The 26003-nt window shown below is 43.3% G+C and overlaps 1 protein-coding gene and 1 long non-coding RNA gene across 3 annotated transcripts; one reads left to right on the top strand and one right to left on the bottom strand.

Moving 5' to 3' along the window:
* The first annotated feature begins 1676 nt into the window (after positions 1 to 1676).
* ARF1 (ARF GTPase 1) lies at positions 1677 to 20048 on the top strand. 2 transcript variants are annotated; one of them, XM_083580076.1, is made up of 5 exons: positions 1677 to 1844; positions 14187 to 14370; positions 15653 to 15763; positions 17526 to 17650; positions 18448 to 20048. In XM_083580076.1, the coding sequence occupies exons 2-5, from the start codon at positions 14223 to 14225 to the stop codon at positions 18607 to 18609; spliced, it is 546 nt and encodes a 181-aa protein (XP_083436202.1). In that variant the 5' UTR covers positions 1677 to 1844; positions 14187 to 14222; the 3' UTR covers positions 18610 to 20048. The 2 variants fall into 2 exon arrangements, with proteins under 2 accessions (XP_083436202.1, XP_083436201.1); XM_083580075.1 differs by having other exon boundaries at positions 1832 to 2412.
* On the bottom strand, positions 18662 to 21900 carry LOC310746379. Its single transcript, XR_014540688.1, has 2 exons — positions 21275 to 21900; positions 18662 to 21010 (listed from the first exon to the last, which is right to left on the bottom strand). It is a non-coding gene; the product is annotated as an uncharacterized lncRNA (long non-coding RNA).
* Positions 21901 to 26003: the final 4103 nt, after the last annotated feature.

Raw genomic sequence — 26003 nt, 5'->3', positions numbered from 1 at the left:
CTTGTCAGCTTTTGTTCTGCCAATAAGGTAGAATAAACACCTCAACACCACTATCTGCCTCAGTTCCTCAGACTCTTTTGCTGCAAAGACACATTCAAATAATTCATTCAGCTTCTCCTTCCTTAGCACACCTGTAATCCATTTACCTCACTAGATCACCTTCTGCTACCAATGCATTTAAGTAATATTTTCATGGTTTTGAATGTGCTCTTCAAATTTTTCTTTTTTAGCATCCCTGTCGCTGTCTGCTTACACTTCTTTTAAGTTTGTGTACCTTTATGTTCTCATTTGGACTTGTTTTCTACAGAAAGGCTTCCTGCCCTCAGCAACGTTTCTGACTCTGCTCATTAACCTGGCTGGCACAGAATCATAGAATCATAGAGTTGGAGGAGACCACAAGGGCCATCGAGTCCAACCCCCTGCCAAGCAGGAAACACCATCAGAGCACTCCTGACATATGGTTGTCAAGCCTCTGCCTAAAGACCTCCAAAGAAGGAGACTCCACCACACTCCTTGGCAGCAAATTCCACTGTCGAACAGCTCTTACTGTCAGGAAGTTCTTCCTAATGTTTAGGTGGAATCTTCTTTCTTGTAGTTTGGATCCATTGCTCCGTGTCCGCTTCTCTGGAGCAGCAGAAAACAACCTTTCTCCCTCCTCTATGTGACATCCTTTTATATATTTGAACATGGCTATCATATCACCCCTTAACCTCCTCTTCTCCAGGCTAAACATGCCCAGCTCCCTTAGCCGTTCCTCATAAGGCATCGTTTCCAGGCCTTTGACCATTTTGGTTGCCCTCCTCTGGACACGTTCCAGTTTGTCAGTGTCCTTCTTGAACTGTGGTGCCCAGAACTGGACACAGTACTCCAGGTGAGGTCTGACCAGAGCAGAATACAGTGGCACTATTACTTCCCTTGATCTAGATGCTATTCTCCTATTGATGCAGCCCAGAATTGCATTGGCTTTTTTAGCTGCCGCGTCACACTGTTGGCTCATGTCAAGTTTGTGGTCAACCAAGACTCCTAGATCCTTTTCACATGTAGTGCTCTCAAGCCAGGTGTCACCCATCTTGTATTTGTGCATCCTTTCTTGGCCTGAGGTAAAACTGTACATTCTAGCGGAGCTTCTAATGTTGTGGTTTTAAACAACCCCAACTACACAACTATGGTATATTCACATATTCTACTCTTGTTGCTTTCTCCTTATGGCGTTACTTCCTGTGTGTTTTATGGCAGTCTGCATTATGGCATATCTAGTATACAGTATATCTAGTATACTGGTCTGCGTGTTGCTTGTATTGTTTGTTGTGTTTAGTTTGCAACACACGGGTTTGTTGTTCTGCATTATGGCCCTGGCAGCCTGTATTGAAATCTTCAATAAATTCCCTCACACTCGTCCAAGCGGACGCGGTGGGGCTGTTACTCGACTCAGAAACTCCGCTGAATTCAATGGGGACATGCTTCCTAAGAGGCGTGCATTGGGCCCACGTGCTTAAAACTGACAGAATATGTTTTTTTAAAGAGTAAGCAGAAAGCTTATTTCTCCGCGAGAAACTATTGCATATATATTCTGAGGGAAACCACGTTCCCCGGTCGCCTCACGACGAGGGGGCGGGGCAAAGAGAAGCGCCTGGGCCAACAAGGCTCCGCCCCCTTGTCCGCTCCGGCGCCGCCTCTTTTCTCGAGCTCGAGGCTAACCGCCGTTCTGCGTGAGAAAGCGCGCGCGCACGCGCGCACTGTCGCCGGGCGACCTCCACCGCCGCGCGCCGTCAACGGCATTTTGAAGAGGCGCGCGCGCTTTACCCAGCCGGCGTTCTAACGGCCTGCATGGGCACGAGCCAAGGGTACGAGCGCGCATGCTCCCCTAGAGCTTCCCCTTGACTACACTTCCCCACCACCACTTGCTCCCCTGTGGATTTTGTGTGACCCCGCCCTCTTCGCCCCCTCTGCCTTCCCCCCTCCCTTTGGCGCACGCGCGGTGCTCTTCCTTTGGCCGCCCCTCCCGAAGCCCCGCCCCCTGCCTCCTTCAACCTTCCTGCTCTCCGGCGCTCCTCTCTCTTCTCTCGCCCCCCTTTCTGCGGCGTGAGGTAAAGAAGGGAGGGAGGGGTGGTGGGCACCCACGCGCACGCACAGAGCGAGCGAGTGAGGCCGAGAGAAAGAGGGAGCCGTTCCCTGCTTACCCGTCGTGCATTGCGAGGTTCCCTGGCACTGACGTGGCCGCCGGGAGCCGCCATCTTGTGTGCCTGGGCGCAGTGAGGGAAAGAGAAGGGAGGGAAAAGGGAGGAAGAAAGAAGGAAGGCGGGGAGGAGGGGGGGAAGGAAAAGAGCAAAAAGAGAGAGAGAGAGAGGAGGAAAACGCAGGGAAGGAGCAGCCCCGGGTTCAAAGCAGCGAGGCAGACCGAGACGCCGCCCGGTAAGCAGCGCTAACCCTCAACGCTTTGCTTTTTTAGGCTGAGGGCGGGCGGGGAAGCGGCGAGAGGCCGGGCGGTGCCGGCGCTTGGGCCTAGCTCAGGGTCGGCCGGCGGGCGAGGGAGGGTGGTAATAATGGCGAGGAATTCCACCCGGAGGTTCGGCCCTCCTCTTGCCATTCCTCCGTTTGGCCTTCAGCGCCAGGCCGGGGAGGGGAGCGGAGCCGCAGGCCGCACTGCAGGCTTGGCCTCGGCGGAGGAAGCGGGCGGGGGGGGGAGGGAAGAGGCCCTTCTGAGGCTGAAAAATACTGGAGCGGGGAGGGGAGACTTCCGTGGATGGTCGCGGGAAGCGAGACGCAGCCGAACGGCCCCCCCTTGAACGCTGCCCTCGCCAACCATCGAACCTTAACGGCTCACGGCTAGGAAGCAACCAGGCATCCTTCGCCCGCCCTTCTTGCTCTCCCCCCCCCAAAAGACCCTCTCGTTGTATTTTATTTTTTTTAATGTTGTAAACAGCCAGTTGTTTTTCCTTGTGGTCAGATCTCCTCTCTTCTCCCCCCCCCCGCACTCGCCCCAATCTACGCCGGGCACTTCCTTCAAACACTTTAAGAATTATTACTATTTTTATGTCTTTTTAGAAATGTATAGGAATGTCTCGTCCCACCCTCCTCCCCGACTCGCTTTCACGTTGCTTTCCTTTTCCTTCCTTTTAAGTAGCAGCTTAAAAATAAAAATTAAAAAACCCTCTTTGACTGAACCCCTCTTTGACTGAACCCTCTTTGAGGATTGACAGCCATGTCTACTTAGTTTTAGCTGGACTTAGAAGGGGGGGAACCCACATAACTGAGGACACACCCCATCGTGACCTGCTGCTTAGTTCGAGCCCCTGGAGTTGTTGTTTGAGTGCAACACCCCCATCCCATCCCCCCAATAAGCTTGTGATCTCAACATTTGGGGTACATAGAGGATAGGTGGACAGGTCTTCCCTCCCTTTATTCCGTCTCCTGTAGTTGATCCCGAGGTTTCTGGGTATGGGGTGGGGAAGCTGATTTTGATCACTTAGTCACTCACTGGTGACTTCATCAGCAGGACAGAAAGTTACGCAAGTGCAGAAAAAGTGTGAAATGGCAGAACAGAAAGCTCCTCTTCGTCCCCCATTTCCAGGGGAGAAATTGTTATGATACCATTTCCAGGGTTGAGATTTGAGGCTTTATGCAGCAGACACATAAAGCAGTCTCATTGCTCCATAGAATTATTTCATAGGCCCCCCCTCCCCGAAATACACTACAACATTGGCAGTCCTGAGCTCATTGGCACAGCTCGTCTTTGCAGCCAGATGCACTCTACTGGCAACAATCCATCCTCATATATTTTTAGCTAAAACAATTTCAGTTGAAATATTTCTCATTGAGTTAGTTGGGTTTTTTGCCAGCTTGTATGGTAGTGACAGAACCACAGTGTGTCTGTGAGGAAATAAGGAAGGGCAATAGGTTTCTCCAGTGAAGGGGTTTGGTACCCATGTCTTTCTCCTTGGCCCCTTGGATAAGTAGCTCCAAGTTGGCTGTGAAGGAATATCAGCCAAATGCTGGTCAATATCCTTTCTTAATTATGTATGCCTTGTAATTGGTAATGAAACATTAGGTGTTTGGTGGTGTTTTTATTTCTTAATAAACTACATCAATACATTTAGTCCTTCATTCATGAATACTGTTTAAATTATTTAGTTCTCTACAGGCCTCTTCCCTTCCTTGAAAAACATTGTTTAGCTTATGTTTCTCGCTTAAACTCTATAGCTTAGAAGTAAGTGTGTGAAAATCCAGGAAGTGTTTCTGTGCATTCTTTGGGTATGTTGGGTGAAACCTACAGAATAAGGAAGGATCCAGATTAGAGAAGTTCAGCTTTCCCAACCATTCAGTTTTGTTTCTCCCTCCTTTTCTAGTGTATATCTATCCACTCTTGCCCCTGTATCTGAACTTAAGGGGATATTGTGCAAACAGTTAGGGGAATATTACCCACACTCCTGTATTCACATGTACTGTGGTGCTTAATTTTCTATATTTAAAGGATTAAGGCTGTAAGAGAGTGTTGAAGGCCTCCACGGCTTGTGAGTAGTGTGTAGGGGAGGTGCAGGTAATTACTTTGGTGCTTGTTGAGGAAAATTGGCTGTACATCTTCAGTGAACAAATAGTATATATTCCAGAATGAACACTGATAGGAGGTTGGTGTGGTGCTGGCTCATTCCAAGGAATATGGTCATGTGTAAGAACAAGGCAGACTTTTCCTTCCTCTCTCTCTCATTTTCTTCTGACTTCTTTAGATGCAGCTTCTAAGCAGCTCTGTGAAAGAGGGCCTTGAAAAACGCTTTACAGGTTGTTTTACATAACAGTCCTTGTGTTGGGGGGTTCAGTGGTTAATTGGCTGGAGCAGGGTTAGAACAGAATTGTTCTTGTGTTCGAAACTCCCATTGTTCTAGCCGCATTTTGCGAGGAATTTTATTAGCGCAAGCAGTTTCTGAGCTCTGGGAGCAGTCCCGCACCTAAGATTTCAGATTAAAACTGCAGAGTGGAAGGAAAGGAGGACCTTTTTCTGCCTCCCCGCTTCCGGCTACTCTCTGAAGACTGGGAAGAGACCCTCTTAAGAATACAGTGGTACCTCAGGTTACAAACCCTTCGGGTTACAGACTCCACTAACCTGGAAGTAGTACCTCGGGTTAAGAACTTCACCTCAGGATGAGAACAGAAATCATGCGGCAGCAGCAGGAGGCCCCATTAGCTAAAGTGGTACTTCAGGTTAAGAACGGACCTCCGGAACAAATTAAGTTCGTAACCAAAGGTACCACTGTATTAGGGTGGTGGGCAGGGGAAGGACTAGAGCCTGTGAAAAATGAACATAATATCTTAGCTGCAGTTCATTCATTTTCAGCTTTGCATTCTTGTTATTTAAAAACTGTGCCTAGACATTCCCTTGTTGCACCTATAACCTGCCATTTAGCTCCTAACTTTCATAACTTAGTTTCTAACACTGATTACATTGTCATATGGGAGGTTGGATTAGTCAGCCATAAGAACTTTGCTGTCCTTTCGACCACAAGGGAACAGGCACTGTCTGTTGTGCAAACTCCTTCAGGGAAGTATCAGCTTACACCGTAGCATGAGGTTGTACTTATCATTGTATTAAAACTTTGTGGGCCATAAAATCAGCCAGCTTCATTGTTTATCTTTGACCTTGTCAGATGTCGTCTTCAGCTTCAAGTTTCTTACTTGGGTTGGGCACACCAAGAAGCCTTAACTGGAAACACTCATTATTTCTGAAGTTAGAAAAAAGTTAACTGTTGAAGTGGTTGTGGAGTTCTTACCAAGGTACTCCATACTCCTCAAAAAGTGAGTGTGGGTGATCTTTTTTGGCCCAAGGCATTCACATGTTTCCAACCCTTGGCCACATGCCAGTGGTGGATGTGGCCACTCCACCCTCATATTCTGCGCACACATTCACAGTATGCATGTACACTTGCAGACACACAAATCAAAAGAGGAGGAGTTGTCATCATTGCATCACTTATCAATCTGGTGGCTAAGGTGTTTATTAGTTTACTTTAAGTTACATGTGTCAGTTTCTTCACAAAACAGGTAGAAGTCCCAAAGCACTAAATCTAGGAGACCAGGATTCAAATTGTCGCTCAGCTATAAAGCTGACTGGGTGACCTTGAGCCAGACATTGTCTCCACCTAATCTACCCTGCAGGGTTGCTTGGGGGGGTGTGGAATTGGAGGAGAGCCATATATGCCACCTTCAGCTTCTAGGTGGAAAGGTGATCTAAATATAAAAATATTATCAAAAGAATGATGAAAAGCAGTACAGAACAGATATACTGCAGTGATTATCCCATTATTATTTTTTAAGTTTGACACACACCACATCCAACACATAAATGGACATATAATAGCCACCAAGTGCCAGACCACTGGTGCTATCCAAATTCCTTGGGGAAACAAATATGCTGAAGACATGACAATTCGGCACCACACAAGCTTCCCTCTAGACCAGGGGTTGTCAACCTGGTCGGCGGTAGTGGGTTCTACGGCAACAAGCTGAATCCTCCTTCCATCGAGCACTGGTGGGTGGCAAGGAAATTTTACCATCAAGAAAGATGCATTAGTGGGTGGTAGGTATAAAAAGGTTGACTACCTCTGCTCTAGACAGTAACTTCTCTACCCCACCACATGCTGTCTTCTCTCTTGCTTTTCCCATTGTTTCCAAAATCCATGTGGTTTGGGAGGTGGTGCAAAAAAAATTGCTGAGAAACTTTATCAGACCTTTGTTCCTGTGGTTAATCAGCCCTGTTATAAAGCAGTGCTATCTCTTACAGGTATCATTAATCTCAGATTATGACGTAATTCAGCGAAGTTTCTATTTCTTTCTTTATTGCCTAGTTTCTAAGATAATGTGCACCAGAATTGCACTTTTAATACACGTTAGTCTTATTTTAGACTTTATAGAAGAAGCATGTTGTATGGTTGGAAGTATAAGCATTAAATACCCCTTTGTTGTAATGAGGTTTCTTTCTTTATAGCTCATGTATGATAAACTTGTATGGGGGAAAAATCATGTTCATTGTGCCTCTAATTCTCCAAGCAGGCTCCATACAATAATTACCCTGCTGGATGAGGCCAATGTCCATCTCTTCAGCATTCTGTTTTCAATAGTGGAACAGCCAGAGATCTCTGGGAAGATTACAAACTGACCATATGAGCTGCTGCTTGTTGAGTCCTAGGGTCAAAGGTATGCTGCCTTTGAAAACATTGAGGTCCTATTTAGTAGTCAGAGCTATTAGACATTGCTAAACTTGCTTTTCATGAGTTTTTTCTAATCCTTTTTTCAACCACTTTTAAGGTAGTGACTTATTGCCCCAACCAGGTAAGGTATGTATGCATTGGGTGAAGTCCATCCTTTGGACAAAAGGAAGCATTCAAATAATGCATAACTAACCATTTTAATTTTTTTGCAGATTAGCCTACCTTTGGAGGGAATCTCGGCTACTCTAAGCACTACTTTTGCAAAAATAATTTGTCTTTTTTAATATTTATATTTTATTAAGGTGATTTCAGTTAAAAGAAATAAAGTGATACAGAAAAAGGAAAAATGAGAGGGAGAAAAACGAGAAACATATAAAAGTGAAAATATACACAAAAAGCAATACAGTATATGATATTCCCATACATTATTGCATAAATTAGTATAGTGATATTGTCCTAGTGCTTATGTAAATGTTAATAGCATACTACATTTTGTATAAACTCATTCAAAATGTTATCGTATTTATCCATACAGAGTCTGCGCCTGTAAGCTGTCTGTTCATAAATTGCCAGTTATGTTGTATCAGTCCATTGAGTGAAGGGTATCATATCTTTATTTTTCCAGTTCCTCAATATCAATCTCTTGGCCAACATTAGGGCACAGAAAATCAATTTCCGTTGTCCCATTGATAATTTCCATACTGCAGGTATATAGTTCAATAAAATATTCTCCTCTGATTTAACTTTTTCTGCACAGTCATAGTTACACAGTCTAGCACTTTCTCCCAGAACTTCTTAAGTAAAGAACACTGTACAAATACGTTTTCCTTGCCACATTTCCAACACTGAGCTATCTTAGCTAACCTTTTTTATACAACCGTAAAGGGTCCAATAAACTCTAAATATTATTTTCTGTTGTATTAGTCTTAATTTTAAATCTAATGACACCTTAGGTATTGAAGCTAGTACATTTTCCCATTGACTGGGTAATATTGAAAGTTCAAATTCTTTCATGACAAAAATAATTTGTCATGAAAGTGTTCAAGTCTTCTCCTTGACCTGCTCCATGACTTATTTGAGTAAGCAAGATATAATATGCTTATGCTATGAGAGATCTAGTGCTGTAGAAAGAGATCATTTGAGAACAAAATATGAATGCCTGTGTTACTATCATACCTAAAATAGCTGGCTAAGTGCTGCTTGCTTCCCATTTGAAACTGGGAAGTAGTCCTTATGGGGGAATCTTGATACCCTAGCTCAGGGGCATTTATTGTCTGAGCAGTTAGCAATCATTTGCTTTTCTTATACCCTGATATGGTAAGAGTCTCTATCATTGTCCTATTTGTTTCAAATTCAAATGTATTTTAACATATTTTATGACTTAATTGTGTTTTCATTAAGACTTTGAATCATGTATGGTCTAATTAGGATTCATTTTAAAACATGGTTATTTTATAGGATTGGAGAACAGCTGGATATTCTTCTTTTCTGAATTGCTACAATCTGATACCTAGTTAGCTTGGAGTGAGCACCATGTAACTCAGTCTGACATAGTTCTGAGTAAACATGTATAGAATTGCACTGAAGGTAAATGGGGCTTTAAATGCAGTGAGTGTTGTTCCCTGGGTGTTACTTATAATGTACCATGCATAAGATCGGGAAGACATATCAATGAATGGATCTTGCCTTCATTTCTGCAGGACAAAAATTCAGTACAGTATTAACATTATCTAATCAGAGTAACTGTGATTATGCCTTGTGGCCACTGTCAGAATAGAATGTGAAAGTGAAGTTCCATTAAACTGATCTGCAGGAATTCCTCTTACTAACTTGAATATTTTGCTATGCCAGCTGTCCAGCCTTGAAATGTCACTTGAGCCCCTTTTTGCAAGTTTTAGGCAAGGAGTTTTAGTAAGCTTCCAGCTTTTGCAACTTTTTAATTTTTTTTTCAGCAGTCTTTCTTGCAGTATGCAAAAATCCAACAATATTACTTCTAAGTAATTTTTTGGAGAAGTGAAATACCACATGCTAATATTTCCATTCTCAAATTCTTTTTTCATAGGCATCACAGTCCAGTAGTGTTACACACTATTGTTTGCTTCCTCCTCTTATTTATAATCTCGCTAGAGTATAAAAACAGTTCAGTACCTTTCCGTGCTGAGTAACAATTAATGCAGCTTAATATTTAAGCCATTTACTGTGAAAAGGTATTTTGCTCTAGGCCTGTGTGCTGTTTATGCTCTTTGCTTGTCTAGGTGCAATCCATTTAGGTTTCATGGCTGGTCACAAATGAAGGCATGTTCAAGGAACATGCAGGGGTTTTTTTTTTAATGTGGAGTGTTGCACCATGTATCTGTATCTAGCAATCTGCCTTCCTGTGCAAGAGCCCAAAAAATTGTGTTAAAAGAGCTATAGAATTATTGAAATATATGTTTGGGACTAAACTAGACATTATGCAGGATAGGTAGATGCTTCCAGAAGCAACAGCCCTATGAAATATCTTCCTCTTCCTGTAGCAGCTAGTAAAGACCACAGAATGTGGAGTCATTGGATGGTTTCCCTGCCCCTGCAAATGAGCAAGTGAAGCAGTAATAGGAAACTCAACCACATAGTGATATCACAATGTGTTCTCTTTTACTAATTGTTATGACTTTGAAAGCAGAACATGTTTGAGACCCAGAGACTTACTGACAGGGAGTTCCTGGCAGTACACATAGGCAAACAGGACTGATGTTTGAGGGGATGCAAGGGGTGTTAAAAGACCCTGCTGCTGTGTTTTCTTTAAGAATAAAGGGCTCTGTACCTTTGAACAAGGCTCCTCACCCCACTCTTCCTTTGGATGCAATGGATATACATGCACGTCTGCTATTACAGGGAGTGCTAAATATGAAATAACATTTCCCTGTATGAAGTTCACACCGGCCTGCAGTCCATAAGGTATAGTGAATAAAGTATATGTGTTGGTGGCTGTTGCCTCGTCATGAAGGGACTTGGAAGGGATGCTAAATGGCCAACTCTAAATAGGACAAATGCTTGTGCTGCATCCATGCACATTAGCCAGTCTACACTTCCTACATGAACAGCCAGGACACTGCTAGTATCTTGAAGCACTCTTTAGTTTATTTTTTTGAAAAGCACAACTATAATTGTGGGGAGAACCTGTAAGTCTCAGTTGGGGATTAATGTGTGCAGACAGTCTTGACCACAAGGGAATTGTTCTGTAGCAAGCAGCACATGATACTGAAAACATTGGTTAGCCTAGCTTGGCTAGCTAGTGAGTTTGTGTAGTTTTAAAGTTAAGGTATTCCTTTTCCAATGCTCATCTTGTATTTGTAGTCCATGCAGGCTGAAGGTACACAACTGCACCCAAAAATCTCTGCACATTCTGTTGGGGAATGAAAGCTGTTGGTAGTCATGAGGTGTGTGAGGGGGTGGGAGACAAAGTATAGAATAAGTAGGAGAAATGGTTACTTGGACCTGTAGGAAGAAAGGTGAAAGGGCAGTGGAATGTTTGGGGAAAGGCAGAAGTAGTTGCATATTGTACTCCAGTATCTCCATGGCAGTATTTTAACACTTAATTTATAATTTTGTAAAGTTCCAAAATGGTCAAGAAATGCTGCAATGAACTATTGCATAATCATGATTTTTATTTAATCCTGTTCCTGTGGAACCTGAACATTAGTCTTTTCCAACTCCAGAGTAGTCTTACTGAAGTCTGTAGAATTACTCAAGAGTTTATGGGTTGAGATTTTAAGTATAAACGTACACACAGCTGTGATGCATAAATATTTTAGTTTTGATGTTATCTTAAATACTGTAAACAGCCAGAGGCAATTGAGCTACAAATACTCCATGTATAGTTTAGACACAACTATGCAATGATATGTATGGACTGTGTGAAATAAGCTATTATGAGCACACAATAGTCAGGTATTAAGAGTGTTGTATTTAGCTTCTTCCTGAACCATGGCTGGGGAACCTATGGGCTTCTAAATGTTGAGCTGTATCATATAGCCATGCTGGCTAGAGCTGATGGAACCTGGGGTGCTGCAGGTTCCCCGCCTCTGATTTAAGCATGGGTACATGCAGTTAGAATTCACTGTGTGGCAGTGAATAGAAGTTCCTAGGAAAGATTCCCACACAGTACTCAATGCTGAACTGATGTTAATAACTACTCACCTAAATGTTTGTAGTTGATTTATGCCATCAATCATGGCACCAGGTAAGTGGTGCCCTCTCAGTTTTGTTGCTGCATAAAGTTAATATCTTTGGTGGTATTTGAAGCGAAGGTAACTTAGCCCCTGGTACGTGCAGTTTTCTTGTGAGTTTCATATCATGTGCTTAGTGTCTGGCATGTTTAAAAGCGGGGGTTTAATCTCAAAATATTTAAGCTTCTAGCAGAAAACTGTGACAATAATGCAGTTTTTTTTAATTTTGGCCATCAATCTTTTCTTTGTTATTTTTGAGGTGTCTTTGTTTCCTGAAGCATTCTTGAGAGTCATACTTTTGGAAATGCAATTAGCAGCTGTTGAGTGGTGTTGACAGTGATCTGCAGGAAACTGAACATTGTGTGACTACCATGTTATACTGTCAGCTTGTCCTAACAAAGTTGATAGGATGTGTTAATTTACAACGCTGAAATGTGAAATGTATGGATTGATTATCTTTGGAGCACTCCTAGCAAGCATGTAGAATATATTTTGTAAGAAAACATGGAATATTCTTGGCATCTGTGTTAATTTCTGAAAGAGACGCTATAAGCAGGGCATCATCTTCAAAAGAAAAGCGATGTCCCGGAATAACATAGTTGAGTTTGATTTAAAGCCACTTCCCAGTGATCTAAGAACATTGATACATACTTATTACAATAATATAGATAATTGCATTTTCTGCTAGGTTAGTATTTAGTTGTGGAGCAAAAGAGAAAATGGGTGAATTTGCTTGTAAGTTGCAGAGCATTGGAAGGGCTGTGTACCTTCACAAGGTGCAGGCAGAGAGTTAAAAGCTGTCATGGAGACCATGGCCAGAAAGCAGGACTTGTTTTTTACTCCTACAAGGCCCTTCCTCTAACCAAATAAGGATTGTTGTTTGTTCCTCTGGTGACAGAGAGAATGACTGGAACTGTAGGAAAAAGCTGCTTTGCTAATATGAACTAGTCACGATGTTACTCCTGATCTTTGTGTGTGTAAGTGTAGTAAAGGTGTGAACCATGTGTTGACTCACTGTATATAAAATGTTCTTTTTGGCTGCCACAGTGAAATCTGTTGCTAAATAAAGGTAATGGTTTGTTTTTTTTAAGACAAGCAGTGATCCTGTTCTAAGAAAGTGCTTTGAAATCCACATGGCTACCAATATATAATTCCTTTTTCTTTCTCATGTGCCTGAACCGTGGTGCTAGCTGTCGATATGTCTGCCAAGTGTGGCTAAGCAGAAGCTGTGTCCCCAAGTAGCCATAATCTTTTTTCCCCTTAGCTTTTTTAAGCGTTTTTAGTATTTGGAGTGGAGGGAGAACCCCAGAAGCTTAGTTGCCTAAGTCTCTGCTGGTGATGGGTTGGGGGGTTTTTTGGGAATTTTTTGGGGAATTTTGAAACAGTGTTTTACCCTTTTATAAGAATGGCTCTGCTGGAATCTGATTTTTCCATCTCTGAATTATCAAGTCAATCCTAATTTTGGGGAAGTGGTGCCTGATGTGCTGTGGATTAGTGATGTGTTTTTTTTTTTAGTTAAGGAAAGTAAAATAATATTTTATTATGACATTCCTGCTAATGATACTAACTTCCTTGTTACTATAGCATATTTATAACAATTTTCAAAATGCTGGAAATTGGTAGCATTATGCTTTTACTTAGACATTTTGGAACCTGAATGCTAGTCATTTTAGCACTAAGACTTTGCAACACAACCTCTCCTCCCCCTGTGTGGCCCCCCAAATTTATTCTGCAAATTGTCATGGTGGGGGCACAAGGATGGGGGGGGGAGATCTAGTGCACAAGTGGAAGTCCTTGTGCTAATGGGACTGCTTGGTTTGATACAATCCAGTATATTTAGGTTCACAATGTATTTTGAGTTGTAAGACTTCCATGGTAGCTGACAATACTGTCAATGCAGTCTTATGCTATCTCACAGTAACTTGGGGGTGTCCTCGCCCTACTGCTCCTTTGTTGGTGCCTTGCCTTGCTTGTTACAAGGCTTGGTTACAAAATAAAAAGTGCTTGAAAATCAATAGGAATAAGTTGTGAAATAGGCACGACATTATCTAAATCCGACTCCAGTGGTCATTTTCTTTGTTTTGACGTTATAAAGATTTCATGTTCACATCTGTGAGAAGCAGTAGTATAAACAAATGTTTCTTGTACACTTTGAATGGTTTCTCTAGAATACTATATACTGAAGAATATGAAAAGCATTTACGGCAGCAAACTTTTCATTTAAGGTATCCATACAACCCTTTTCAGGCAGACCTCACAAAGTTTATGTAAGATTCTTGAACAACAAGCATTGATTCAAAACAAAATAGTAGAATGGAAAAGACCATTTGTTTAGAAGATTGCTTCATTCAAAACAAAATGCTTCTGCAGAAGGCCCTGTGATGGGAGAGGGAGGGGCTACCATTCAAGCTGGATGGTGGGGATTCCTCAAGCTTCTTTCTTCTCTCCCCCCCCCCCCCCCGCAAAGTGGCCAAGATAGTCATACTACTTGCAGTCTCCTACAAAACCCATTTTGTGTGTCTTGTGTTAAAAGTATCTGTTACTGTTGGTCTTTTTGCTGTATCCAAAGCTGAGAACCTACCATTGAAAATGACCTTTCCCATCTAATCCCTGTTCACACTCTTAAAACTTCTGCTCTGCATTGAGCCTCCATTGTTTCACACTTAACACTTGGAAATAAATCTCACTGAGTTCCAGGGGGCTTTTACTCCTAAGGATTGAGCTGGGTGTGATCATCACACTGTACAGAACTAACTGTTTTGAATTTATTTTCTCCTAGATTTCTTTGGCCAGTGAGTGAGCACCAGACTTAAGCATGGGGAATATTTTTGCTAACCTCTTCAAAGGCCTTTTTGGCAAAAAAGAGATGCGCATACTTATGGTCGGGCTGGATGCTGCAGGAAAGACTACTATATTGTACAAACTTAAGCTCGGTGAAATAGTAACTACCATCCCTACTATAGGTAAGATGTTAAGCAGCTTCCCTTTACAAATATGTGACTGTTTTAAACATATTTAAAGGTAGATAAAGATTGGAATTGAACACAGACTGACAGTACTGTTGAGTAAACTTGCATATGGTTGGTCTGCATATGTCTGATGATCCACTTGTTGCCCAGGTGAAATAAGCATTTGGTCGCTCTAACCATGTTTATAGATCCATTACAACTCATTGCTTAGAGAGCACAAGATAAAACTCCAATATTTCTTAATTTGCTTCTCTTCAAGAAAGGATTTGACTAATGCTGGGATAGGAGAGGGAGGAAAATGTTGACAATGTCTGTGAATGTTTGTTAAGCCATTTTTGTTGCTTTGATTAGTATCTGCTGTGATATATAATATGTTATCTCATTGGTCGGTTGTATTTCCTTTTTAAAAGTGAGAAACTAGCCATAGGGGAGGTGTCATCCTGTAAATCCTTTAAAAACCTGTGGCAAACATTTGAAAGAAGAAGCATTGCAAAATACAGTAGAACCTCTGCTTACGTTACCCTTGGGTAATGTAAACTTCGGGTTGCAAAAGCGGCAAACCTGGAAGTATTTTTCCAGGTTTCGCTGCTCACGCATGTGCAGAAGTGCTCTATCGCGCTGTGCGCATGTGCAGAACAGGCACCTCTGATTGCGGAAACCTCAGGATCTGGCCGGAGCTCCAGAACGGATCCCATCCGCAACTGGAGATACCACTGTAGTCCGTAAAGCTTGGCCTGTATGCTTTTGAAAATGACAAGCGAATAATATTTAGGTACAATTATTTATTCTAACTTACTTGTGGCTCTTCACTTGGCAATATGTTTTCAGTGTGGCCTTCAATACAATTCAGCTCTTTGGACTATAGTAGCTCACTGATATTGCCATTTCAGATGCAAAAATCTGTGTTAAATAAGCTGTTTGCTCCTTATGAAGTATATATTTAATGGGGGGTATTAGTGTATATTCTGAATATACATTTTAAGACTGGCTTTTAAAATGTGGACCAGTTGGTCAGGAGTTTGGGGGGGGGGGTAAGAAGCATATAATTGATTTCAACAATTTCCTTCTATACCTTAGTTACAGATAGGTAGCCGTGTTGGTCTGCCATAGTCAAAACAAAAACAAAAAATTCCTTCCAGTAGCACCTTAAAGACCAAGGTGCTACTGGAAGGAAAAAAAAATTTTTGTTTCTTCTATACCTTAGTTTAGGTTATGTGGATGAGCATGCTGTTTCACTTGTTAACTGCTCAACTTTTCTCCCACTTTTTTGTTTCAGGTTTCAATGTAGAAACTGTAGAATACAAGAACATTAGCTTCACAGTGTGGGATGTAGGTGGTCAGGATAAGATCAGACCACTCTGGCGCCATTATTTCCAGAATACACAAGGTGAGCTATTTTCTGTAACTGACCATATCCTTTTTTTATATATTTATAGAGACCCACTCAGGCATCTTCAGTTACTCCATAACTATGTTGACAGCATGAAATAAACGTATCAGCTACCTGTCTAGTACTGAGTGTGATGGGATATGTCTTTAGGTCTTTCTGTCTCACAGACTTTTGTCATTCAGAATGTGAAACTTGCAGTAGGGACAGTCCTTTCTTAGCACAAATATCAAGATAGGACATCTCCATTCTGTGCCAGCTTAGGTTATCTTAGTTCATTCACATATGTGACATAACCCTTACAATTGCATTTTGAGTGTTTTCTTTGCAAGTATGCCAACAGTTGCATTCTCCTAAATCAGAACTATAGTTTTGCCTGCAAAAAAATATCTAGGTTCAGTCCCTAGCATCTCCAATGGAGATCGAGAGACACTGCTATCTGGAACCATGGAAAGCTGTTGTCAGACAGCAAAGAGTTAGATACATAAGTCAGTCTTCTGATTCTTTCTGCAACTTCTGTGTTCCCAAAAATTAATCTCAAGATTCTATGTGATTCCTTTCCACAGGATGTACAAAAAACAAGCTCCAGTAGTATGCCATGGTCAGGTCAAGTACCTTCAGTGTTGGCTTCAGGTTTTGTGTCAGTGTTTGGCAGCCAAACAAAAGGAGTGCCTAGCAAGCTTGCCCAATTGTCCCCTCTCTAGCTTCTGCAGTAGTTTTGGCCATACATTGGTTTAAAGTAGCTGTGCACCTGTGTGTAACTCCTCCATATCACCCCAGGGAACAATTGAAGGCCTTTTGTGGGCCAAATTGAACCCATGGACTACTGGTTCGTTTTGGGTGTTCATGTCAGCAACACTAGCCAAGTGTCCCTTCTTTTGAATAGAACAGGTCCAGGGAAAACTGAAGGCAACTCTCTAAACCTGCTAGCATGTTGTAACTGAGGGTATGTAATTTGTATAATGAAAACCACTTTCAGATCACTTGGTGGCCTATTGATTGATAGCTTCGTGATCTTGGATCTGTTTTATGAGTGTCTCTTTTAGCCCTCGGGGCTGACTTAGCAAAGGCTGTGACAGATCAGCATGTGTCACAGTTTAACTTTAAGCACAGGAGCTGCTGCATTGGTGATGTAGACACATAGCTTGACATTGTTGGCTGTTGTCTCACTGCTTTTGAAATCCTTGCTGAGGCTGCTTTGTCTTATGGTGTCAACGTTGTTGTGACCATAAGTTTCAGAATCACTGGAAAAACAAGATGATATACTTGTTTCTGCACAGAAAACCATCTCACCATACTTGCTGTGTCTATGAATCCTTCATGGTTCTGGTTGGAGCCATAGCTTAGTAGTTGAGACATTCCTTGCATGCAGAAGGTTCCAGGTTACGTTTCCTGGAGTATCTAGGTAGGGCTGACAAAATCCTGACTGAAATCCAGGACGGGCCACTGCCAATCAATGTAAACAAAATTGAGTTAGATGAACTTACAGTATATGGCAGCTTCCTGTGTACCTGCACATGTGTAATAAGGTTGCCACAGCAGCAGCATGGCACCAAAGCGAGCTTTAGGTCAGGAAGTCAAGAGTCAGATGTTTTCTCGGACATGAATTCAGGTGGTCATTTGTGCCTCGTCTACTGGCTGCTTTTCATAAGTAAAATACTAGACATTGGCTTTTATCCTGGTAAGTAAGAAAGTCAGTCATTTTGGTAGCATCTCAAGCATTTGGTAGCATCCATGTAAACAACTGTTGTTTCCTTTGTAGGTTTGATCTTCGTGGTTGATAGTAATGACAGAGAGAGAGTCAATGAGGCCCGAGAAGAACTTATGAGAATGTTGGCAGAAGATGAGCTCAGAGATGCTGTCCTTTTAGTGTTTGCTAACAAACAGGTAAGTGATCATGAACAGCACAGCCAGAATGGTACCCCAGGGTTCCCTTTGCCTCCAGTTGTGATGGTGGGCTGTAAGAGTTCTCACCTTCCAGTCACCCTCTGTTGGTTATGCCTATGTCTATGGGCCTTGCTGTTGGCAGTGGGCTGGAAATAATATTACTGACAGATTTCAGAAGTAAAATATATGGTCTCTTGCATGACACAATTGCATTAAGGAGCCCCCAGGACTTCCCTTGCAACACAAAACATATGATTTTACCATGCTAAAAGTGCTTCTTTATTGACTTTACTGAACTGCTGCACCTCCAAACAAATTGGAGTTGTGGCACCACAATGCCATTATGTAGGGGTTTAATAGTACCAAAAATATCTGACAGAGTATGAATTTAGAGGACTATATGAATATCCCAGAGCATCTGTTGCCTTTACAAGTCTCACTTTTCCACCACTTTTTCTCCACCACACTTCAGACAATTTAGGAATTTTGCATGCTACATCTACGGCCAGATTCAAAATTGCCACTCTCGTCATGATCTGTACTATTGGCCTTCTGTGTGCTCACTGGATTGAGAAGGGTGGGTTGCAAGCCATGTGAGAGCACAAGGATGTCTTTGGCCCAGGGAACCAGATCTGGTTCTGTCTATATCACACTGTAGTCCAGATCGCACAGATTAATGGTCAATGCAACATCTTAGCATTATGCCACATTTGAACTGTACGTTGCAGATTCTTCCTATGAATTCTCTAAAGGAAACAAAAATCCACTTTCTAAAGCAAATTGCTTCCATTTTTCAGGACCTGCCTAATGCGATGAATGCAGCAGAAATCACAGACAAACTAGGACTGCATTCTCTTCGCCACAGGAACTGGTATATCCAGGCCACCTGTGCCACTAGTGGAGACGGTCTCTATGAAGGACTGGACTGGTTGTCCAATCAGCTCCGAAACCAGAAATGAAGCCCTAAAAATACTCTTCTTTTCCCTCTTTTCTCCACCCCTCCTTATTTCCTCCTCCTCCTCCTCCTTCTCCTCCTCCTCCTTCACCCTTCGCTTTACTCTAACGTGGCAAACCATGCTACTTTGTGGTATTGAGTGCCGGAAGCTGTTTTCATTTCTCTTGTCACAGGATGTCCTTCACCATGCTGTACATGTGGCAAATCCAAGCCTGAAAACAGTTTAGGTTTCTTATTTAATGTAAATAGTTCTTGTTTCCAATGAGACAGTTTCTGGTACTCCTATGCAATATTACTCAGCTTTTTTATTATAAAGAAAATCAACTCGCTGTTTAGTACTGGGGAAGGGATTTGAAGTGGATTCAGAGAAAAGTTGCCAGTTGTCTGGTTGTACGCTAGAGCTGAATACAATCCCTCTTGGCTTGCGAGGTCTGTGGGGAGGCCAGATTTGGTGGCTATTTTTTAGCCTGGAGATGTCAGTTTCTTTTTTAGAAAAGAAGGAAAGCTGAAACACTTGAACAAAATGTCCATTGTGAGTTCTGCAACAACTTGAATACCAGCAATTTAACATGTTATAGGTCCATGGAATGGGCAGCATCCTGGATCTTCCTGTGCTTGACAACCTCTTTTGTGTTTTTTGTGAATGTGAGATCTCCTAAAGTCAGAGTTCAGTTCAGTTCAGGCCACAGACTTAAGAGAAATTGGCGCACGTGTAAAACACTATGACCCTCTAGTGCTCTCTCAGATTTGGGCAAGAACGTTTTTCTCCTCTTGCGTCTAATTTGGATGCCATCCTTTACCTGTTCTGTTGTCGCCCCCTCCCCAAGTGTTTTGGACTTTTCTCATGTAGAACTACAGTACTCCAGAAGACAAATTATTTCCACAGAGTACAGCAGCCCATAGCAGTGCTCAGCTCTGTCATCAGCAAGTACTGTACTTAAGTAAGAAATGTCATCCAAGCCACCTAATGTAATGTTTAGGGGGGGAAATACTAAAAGCATGAGAGTTTGGAGTTTCATTCCATTCTAGAAGTGTTTGATGCCATTTTTTGGAACACTCCCATATCTGTATATGTGTGGAAACCCCTTCACTTCCCTCATACTGCAAGGTTCAGATTTGCCATCAAGAAGACCTCTTAACTTTTTTTTTTCTTTTGTATTTTGATAAAACACTGAAGAAGCTGGAGCTGTTTAAACTTTAACTTGAGGAACTATCAGAACTGGTTTGTTTAGTGTTGTGGAAAATCTCTTTATTTGCTTTCAATACACAGTAATCAACTGTTTTGTATACTTGTTTTCAGTTTTCATTTCGACAAACAAGCACTGTAATTAAAGCTATTAGAATAAAAATCTCTTAACTATTTCCTGGGGTTTTCATGCTTTGCCTGTTCCATCTTGCTGGGCTCCATAACCAAATACATACTGAATAAAGCCTTTCATGGTCTTTGCGCTCGTCAGTTTCTGCTTTTGAGTAGCTGCTTGGACTAGACGAGTTCCCTTCCTACCTCCTTGAGCTCCTGCATATTGAAGTAAAGAAGAAGTCCACAAAGTTAGAGTAAAGCTGTTTTTTCTCTCATATAATGTTAAAGCAGACTTGTGAATGCTATGGAACTTGCCCCTCTTGTAATCTGCCACATACCAGTTCAGCTCTTACTTGGGAACATATTGTGGGTTATAGTGAGTTACCATATGGGTTGTGGGCAGAGTATTGGCAGGAGCAGGCTAGTGGGCCAGAACTGTTAAAAAAGCAAATGAGGCATATACACTAAGGGTAATTTTAATGTTGTGTTATTTAGCCACCCTTCAAGAGTGACCCTACACTTTATGTAGATAACTGAATTAAGGAATTGCCTTCCTCCAGCAGGGGCTCCCCAAAAACCTGCTTTCAGCTAGGTAAACATGTTTGCAACACTTAAAAGTAGGGTTGCCATACGTCTGGAATTTCCTGGACATAGCTGGTATTTGGCCCTCATAAACAGCTTCCAGGTGGAAATCGCACAAATCCGAGAAAATTCAGAATTACAGCAGCCCGTGTTGGGAAGTGTAGATTTTGGCGAATTTCATTAAAAATAGCTCAGACACTCAATATTGCAAAAAGAAAGCTCAATAACTTTGGGCATAACAACAGCTTTGGCAAAAAAGAAGAAACAACAACTTTAATGTCCAGATTTTCACTTTCTGAAATACAGCAACCTTTGTTAAAGGGATTCTTCATCAGGGAGGAGAACCTTGCAAAATCTCTGAAGCATGAAGGGAGGTGCAGTTACAGAAGTAGCTGAGGTAGAGGACTCCTGTGAGTTGGGGTCCTACATAATTTGGCTTGGCAGAAGTAGGATAAAATGTGAAACATGCACAGTGATAATGTCCTTTTCTGGTGTTCATTGGCAAAAGGTCATTTCCTTAGTTCTCAGTTACCGTATTTTTCGCTCTATAACACGCACCAGACCACAAGACGCACCTAGTTTTTGGAGGAAGAAAACAAGAAAAAAATATTCTGAATCTCAGAAGCCAGAACAGCAAGAGGGATCGCTGCGCAGTGAAAGCAGCAATCCCTCTTGCTGTTCTGGCTTCTGGGATACCTGCGCAGCCTGCATTCGATCCATAAGACGCACACACATTTCCCCTTTCTTTTTAGGAGGGAAAAAGTGAGTCTTATAGAGCAAAAAATACGGTACATACAGTTAAAAACTGATGGTCCATTCTGGGTTATTGCCTGAGGCTGCTGTGATATCTTAAGTGTTGACAGCTATTTGATAACTGCACAATCCCCCGCTAACTCAGCCCTTGGAAAGGGTGTTTCAAGTCATTCTATAAAATATACCCCATGTGGCATTGCAGCATGGGAAATTAGCATAAACCCACCCCCACCCCCCAAATTTGAGGGTATGTTCCCAACAGCTTTCTGATACAAAAGCAAGTACATTTGCTTACGTGTTTCTCATCCATTAAGTCCAAACTGGCTTTGGGAGGAAGCCATTCGGAAAGTGATTACATTTTCCCTCTTCGCCCAGTAAACCAGGTGTTTGGAATAACACATTTGTTTCATTTCTTCAAGGGGTCGATTAAAACTCAAAGTCATTTGACGTGAAAGAACTTAAGAGCTTAAGCCTACTCCAACATGCTCTTCTCAGTGGTGAACCAGATGCCCCAAGGCACAATGTCTGTCCTAGGCTTTCAGACATTCAGCTTCATTGGCTAGTCCAGAGGTCTAAGTAGGTCAGACCTTGTCAGTGTATGCAACATGCTCTTGCCTTATTTACATTGAACAGCTGCCATTCTGCTGCCTTTGACACATCCAATTCGGATGGATCCTTTCTGGAGAAATTTGAAGTTGGACTTTCACAGGTCCCAAGTCGTTCTCCCATTGCAACTCGGAGGCTGAGGCTGAAAGTGACTTGCTTGATCTGAGCTTTGAACCAGGGACTGCCAAAGCACAGCTCGCGCTCCTATCCATCATGTTGCCCTGGGATGTGCAGCAAAGATACTTAAGAGTTACAGAATTGCAGAGTTGGGAGGGAACTTGAGGGTCATCTAGTCCAACCCCCTGCAATGAAGGAATCTCAACATGTGGTCCCCCATCCAGTTTGAAACCTTGTCAGGCCCTGCTTAGCTTTGCAAGTGTGCTAGCAGGTGTTTTTCCCCCAACATAGTCCACTTCAAAAATTGAATGAATCCTGATCTGCAGTGGCTTCTCTGTTAACTTCATTGGAGGAAGCCATCCTGTTTGTGTGTGTGTGTGTGTGTGTGTGTGTGTGTGTGTGTGTGTGTAGGTAGGTAAAGGTAAAGGACCCCTGGATGGTTAAGTCCAGTCAAAAGTGACTGGTTGCGGCGCTCATGTCGCTTTCAGGCCGAGGCAGCCGGCGTTTGTCCACAGACAGCTTTCCGGGTCATGTGGCCAGCATGACTAAACCGCTTCTGGGGCAACAGAACATCGCAATGGAAACCAGAGCACACGGAAATGCTGTTTACCTTCCTGCCACAGTGGTACCTATTTATCGACTTGCACTGGCATGCTTTCGAACTGCTAGGTTGTCAAGAGCTGGGACAGAGCAAAGGGAGCTCACAATGTCGTGGGGATTTGAACTGCCAGCTTTCTGATCAGCAAGCCCAAGAGGCTCAGTGGTTTAGACCACAGCACCACCTGCATCCCTGTGTATACAGTGGGTACTCAGGTTACAGACTCTGCTAACCCAGAAAGTGGTACGTCAGGCTAAGAACAGTTTCAGGTTAAGAACAGACCTCCAGAATGAATTAAGTTCTTAACCCAAGGTACCACTGTATATATATACAGTTTTGTGAGTGGTCCACTACGGATATTTCTGTGAAGGACAAATCTTGTTACGGGATTCCTACATTTACAAAAGTCTCAACAACAACAAAAGAACAAAGGATTAGAAGAAAGCCATAGTTAACAATTATCAAAATAATTTTATTGTAAAGTGGCATTCTTTCGGTTTTGGAGTGACAAAGTAGCAGATGGCATGCCTCCTTACTTACCGTATTTTTCGCACCATAGGACGCACTTTTCCCCCTTCAAAAATGAAAGGGGAATGTGTGTGCGTCCTATGGAGCGAAGACAGCATAGCTCCGCGACCCTCTGCTGGCTGGAGAGGTGACGCGCGGCTATGGCAGGAGCCTCTATAGCCGCGCGCCACCTCTCCGGCCGGAAAGTGCGCTCGGGGCTAAAGAAGCCCTGCTTACCCGCTCCCAGCTGGAGAGATGACACGCAGCTATTGCAGCAGCCTCTTTAGCCGCGTGCCACCTCTCCAGCCGGGAGAGCGCGCACGGGGCCAAAGAAGCCCCCCGCGATCCTCTCCTGGCTGGAGAGGTGACATGCGGCTATGGCAGGAGCCTCTATAGCCGCGTGCCTTTCCGCTGCAACCCCGACCTGCTCTTTGGGGCTGGTGGTGGGCTTCCCCCCGCCAGCCCCAAAGAGCAGGTCGAAAGGAACCTGAAGCCTGGAGAGTGAGAGGGGTGGTGTGTACCGACCCCTCTCGCTCTCCAGGCTTCCAAGGTAGCTGCCTGAAGGCATCTGAACACACCTTAAACGGCACCTTGTTTTAGAGGGGGAAAACAAGAGGGGGGAAATTCTCCCCCTCTCTGTGCAGCGCCTCCTGCCGCTTCGCTGAAGGGGCGCTGGGCAGAGAGGGAGAGAATTTTTTTTTCTTGTTCTCCCCCCTCTAAAACAAGGTGCGTCTTATTGTCCGGTGCGTCCTATGGTGCGAAAAATACGGTAAGTTTAATTTAGCAAAATGCTGGACTAGATTAAAGCTTTTTCTTGTCAATTGGGCTCTTCCTTACAATCTTAAGATTCAACGGTGTGGAGGGGGAAGAGAAAGAGTAGAGGCGAATGGGATCAGAAGAAGCACACCCAGTGACCCTCAATTCTCCCCTCCCACACAGCCCTGCAATCGCTTCAGCAGTGAAAGCCCCATCTCACTGCCAAAACGATCTGCCTCCCAACACTGGTCACACAATCCCTGGGGGCATGTGGGTGATGTACATGCTTAGCCCCCAGCCCCTGACATTGTGTGGGATTTAACAGGGGAGGGGGCAGAATTCCACCTCTGCTTGTTCTCCCCACCCCCACAAGAGCAGGGATTCTCGGTCCAGTGTATCTGAAGGAGCGTCTCCACCCCCACCGTTCTACCCGGACACTGAAGTCCAGCTCTGAGGGCCTTCTGGCGGTTCCCTCCCTGCGAGAAGCCAAGTTACAGGGAACCAGGCAGGGGGCCTTCTCAGCAGTGGCACCCGCCCTGTGGAACGCCCTCCCACCAGATGTCAAAGAGAACAACAACTACCAGACTTTTAGAAGACATCTGAAGGCAGCCCTGTTTAGGGAAGCTTTTCATGTTTGATGCATTACTGTATTTTAATATTTTATTGGAAGCCACCCAGAGTGGCTGGGGAAGCCCAGCCAGATGGGCGGGGTATATTATTATTATTATTATTATTATTATTATTATTATTATTATTATTATTATTATCCACCAGGAGAGAACCTTTCCCACCCTGCCGCTACTGCACATCTATTTAGGCTGGGGGGGGGGGACTAATGCCATAATAAAGGGTTTCCCCCAAAGTCACTAAATTTGGCAATTTCCTATTCGTCTTGCGGGGTGGGGGGACAAGACTATTGTGGCACTGCCCAGATGAACACATTCTTACAGCATAAGCTTTCGTAGACTAAAGTATGATGAAGTGGACTGTAGTCTGCAACAAAAGCTGTTGGTCCTCAGGGTTTTAGCTAGGTGCTTTGTTAAAACTGGCAAGGCCATTTAAACCGGGATGCCTTTGCAATAGCAGGTTTCAGTGGGTGCAACTCCACAGTGCCATCTTCAGACACAACTGTGTCATAACTTCATCAAGGAAGCAGAATGCCTTTTGAGAGAAAACCTAAGAGCCCGGCTGGGCCAGGCCAGCGGCCCGTATAGTCCGGCACCGTCTTCTCGCTGTGGTCAGCTAATAGCCCATGGGAAGCCTGCAAACAGGACATGAATGCTCTCCTCTCTTGCAATTTCCAGCAACTGGTTTTCAGAAGCATTATTGAGACAGAGAATGGGCATTGGTGGCTAGTAGTTATTGATATCCTCCATGACTTTGGTTCTTTCTTAAAGCCACACAAACTGGTGGCCGTCACTGTTTCTCGTGGCAGTGAATTCCATACCTATAGGGTGTGTTGGAAAGGGACTTAATCTTCCAGCATTCAGCCTCGATGGCTTTATGCACTGGTATCCTCTTTTTGTTGTTGTTTAGTCATTTAGTCGTGTCCGACTCTTCGTGACCCCCTGGACCAGAGCACGCCAGGCACTCCTGTCTTCCACTGCCTCCCGCAGTTTGGTCAAACTCATGCTGGTAGCTTCGAGAACACTGTCCAACCATCTCGTCCTCTGTCATTCCCTTCTCCTTGTGCCCTCCATCTTTCCCAACATCAGGGTCTTTTCCAGGGAGTCTTCTCTTCTCATGAGGTGGCCAAAGTCTTGGAGCCTCAGCTTCAGGATCTGTCCTTCCAGCGAGCACTCAGGGCTGATTTCCTTCAGAATGGAGAGGTTTGATCTTCTTGCAGTCCATGGGACTCTCAAGAGTCTCCTCCAGCACCACAATTCAAAAGCATCCATTCTTTGGCGATCAGCCTTCTTTATGGTCCAGCTCTCACTTCCATACATAACTACTGGGAAAACCATAGCTTTAACTATACGGACCTTTGTTGGCAAGGTGATGTCTATGCTTATTAAGATGCTGTCTAGGCTTGTCATTGCTTTTCTCCCAAGAAGCAGGTGTCTTTTAATTTCGTATCCTCTTTACCCATCCTTAACTTTATACACCTCCATTACGTATACACACATTTTTTCCATACCACTAAAAAACCCAGATCATAGAATCATAGAATGGTAGAATT

Source organism: Podarcis filfolensis, assembly GCF_964270895.1.
Source record: "Podarcis filfolensis genome assembly, chromosome: 12".
NCBI classification, from domain to species: domain Eukaryota; kingdom Metazoa; phylum Chordata; class Lepidosauria; order Squamata; family Lacertidae; genus Podarcis; species Podarcis filfolensis.
The sequence above is the reverse complement of the archived record's forward strand: the minus strand, read 5'-3'. Positions and strand labels throughout refer to the sequence as shown.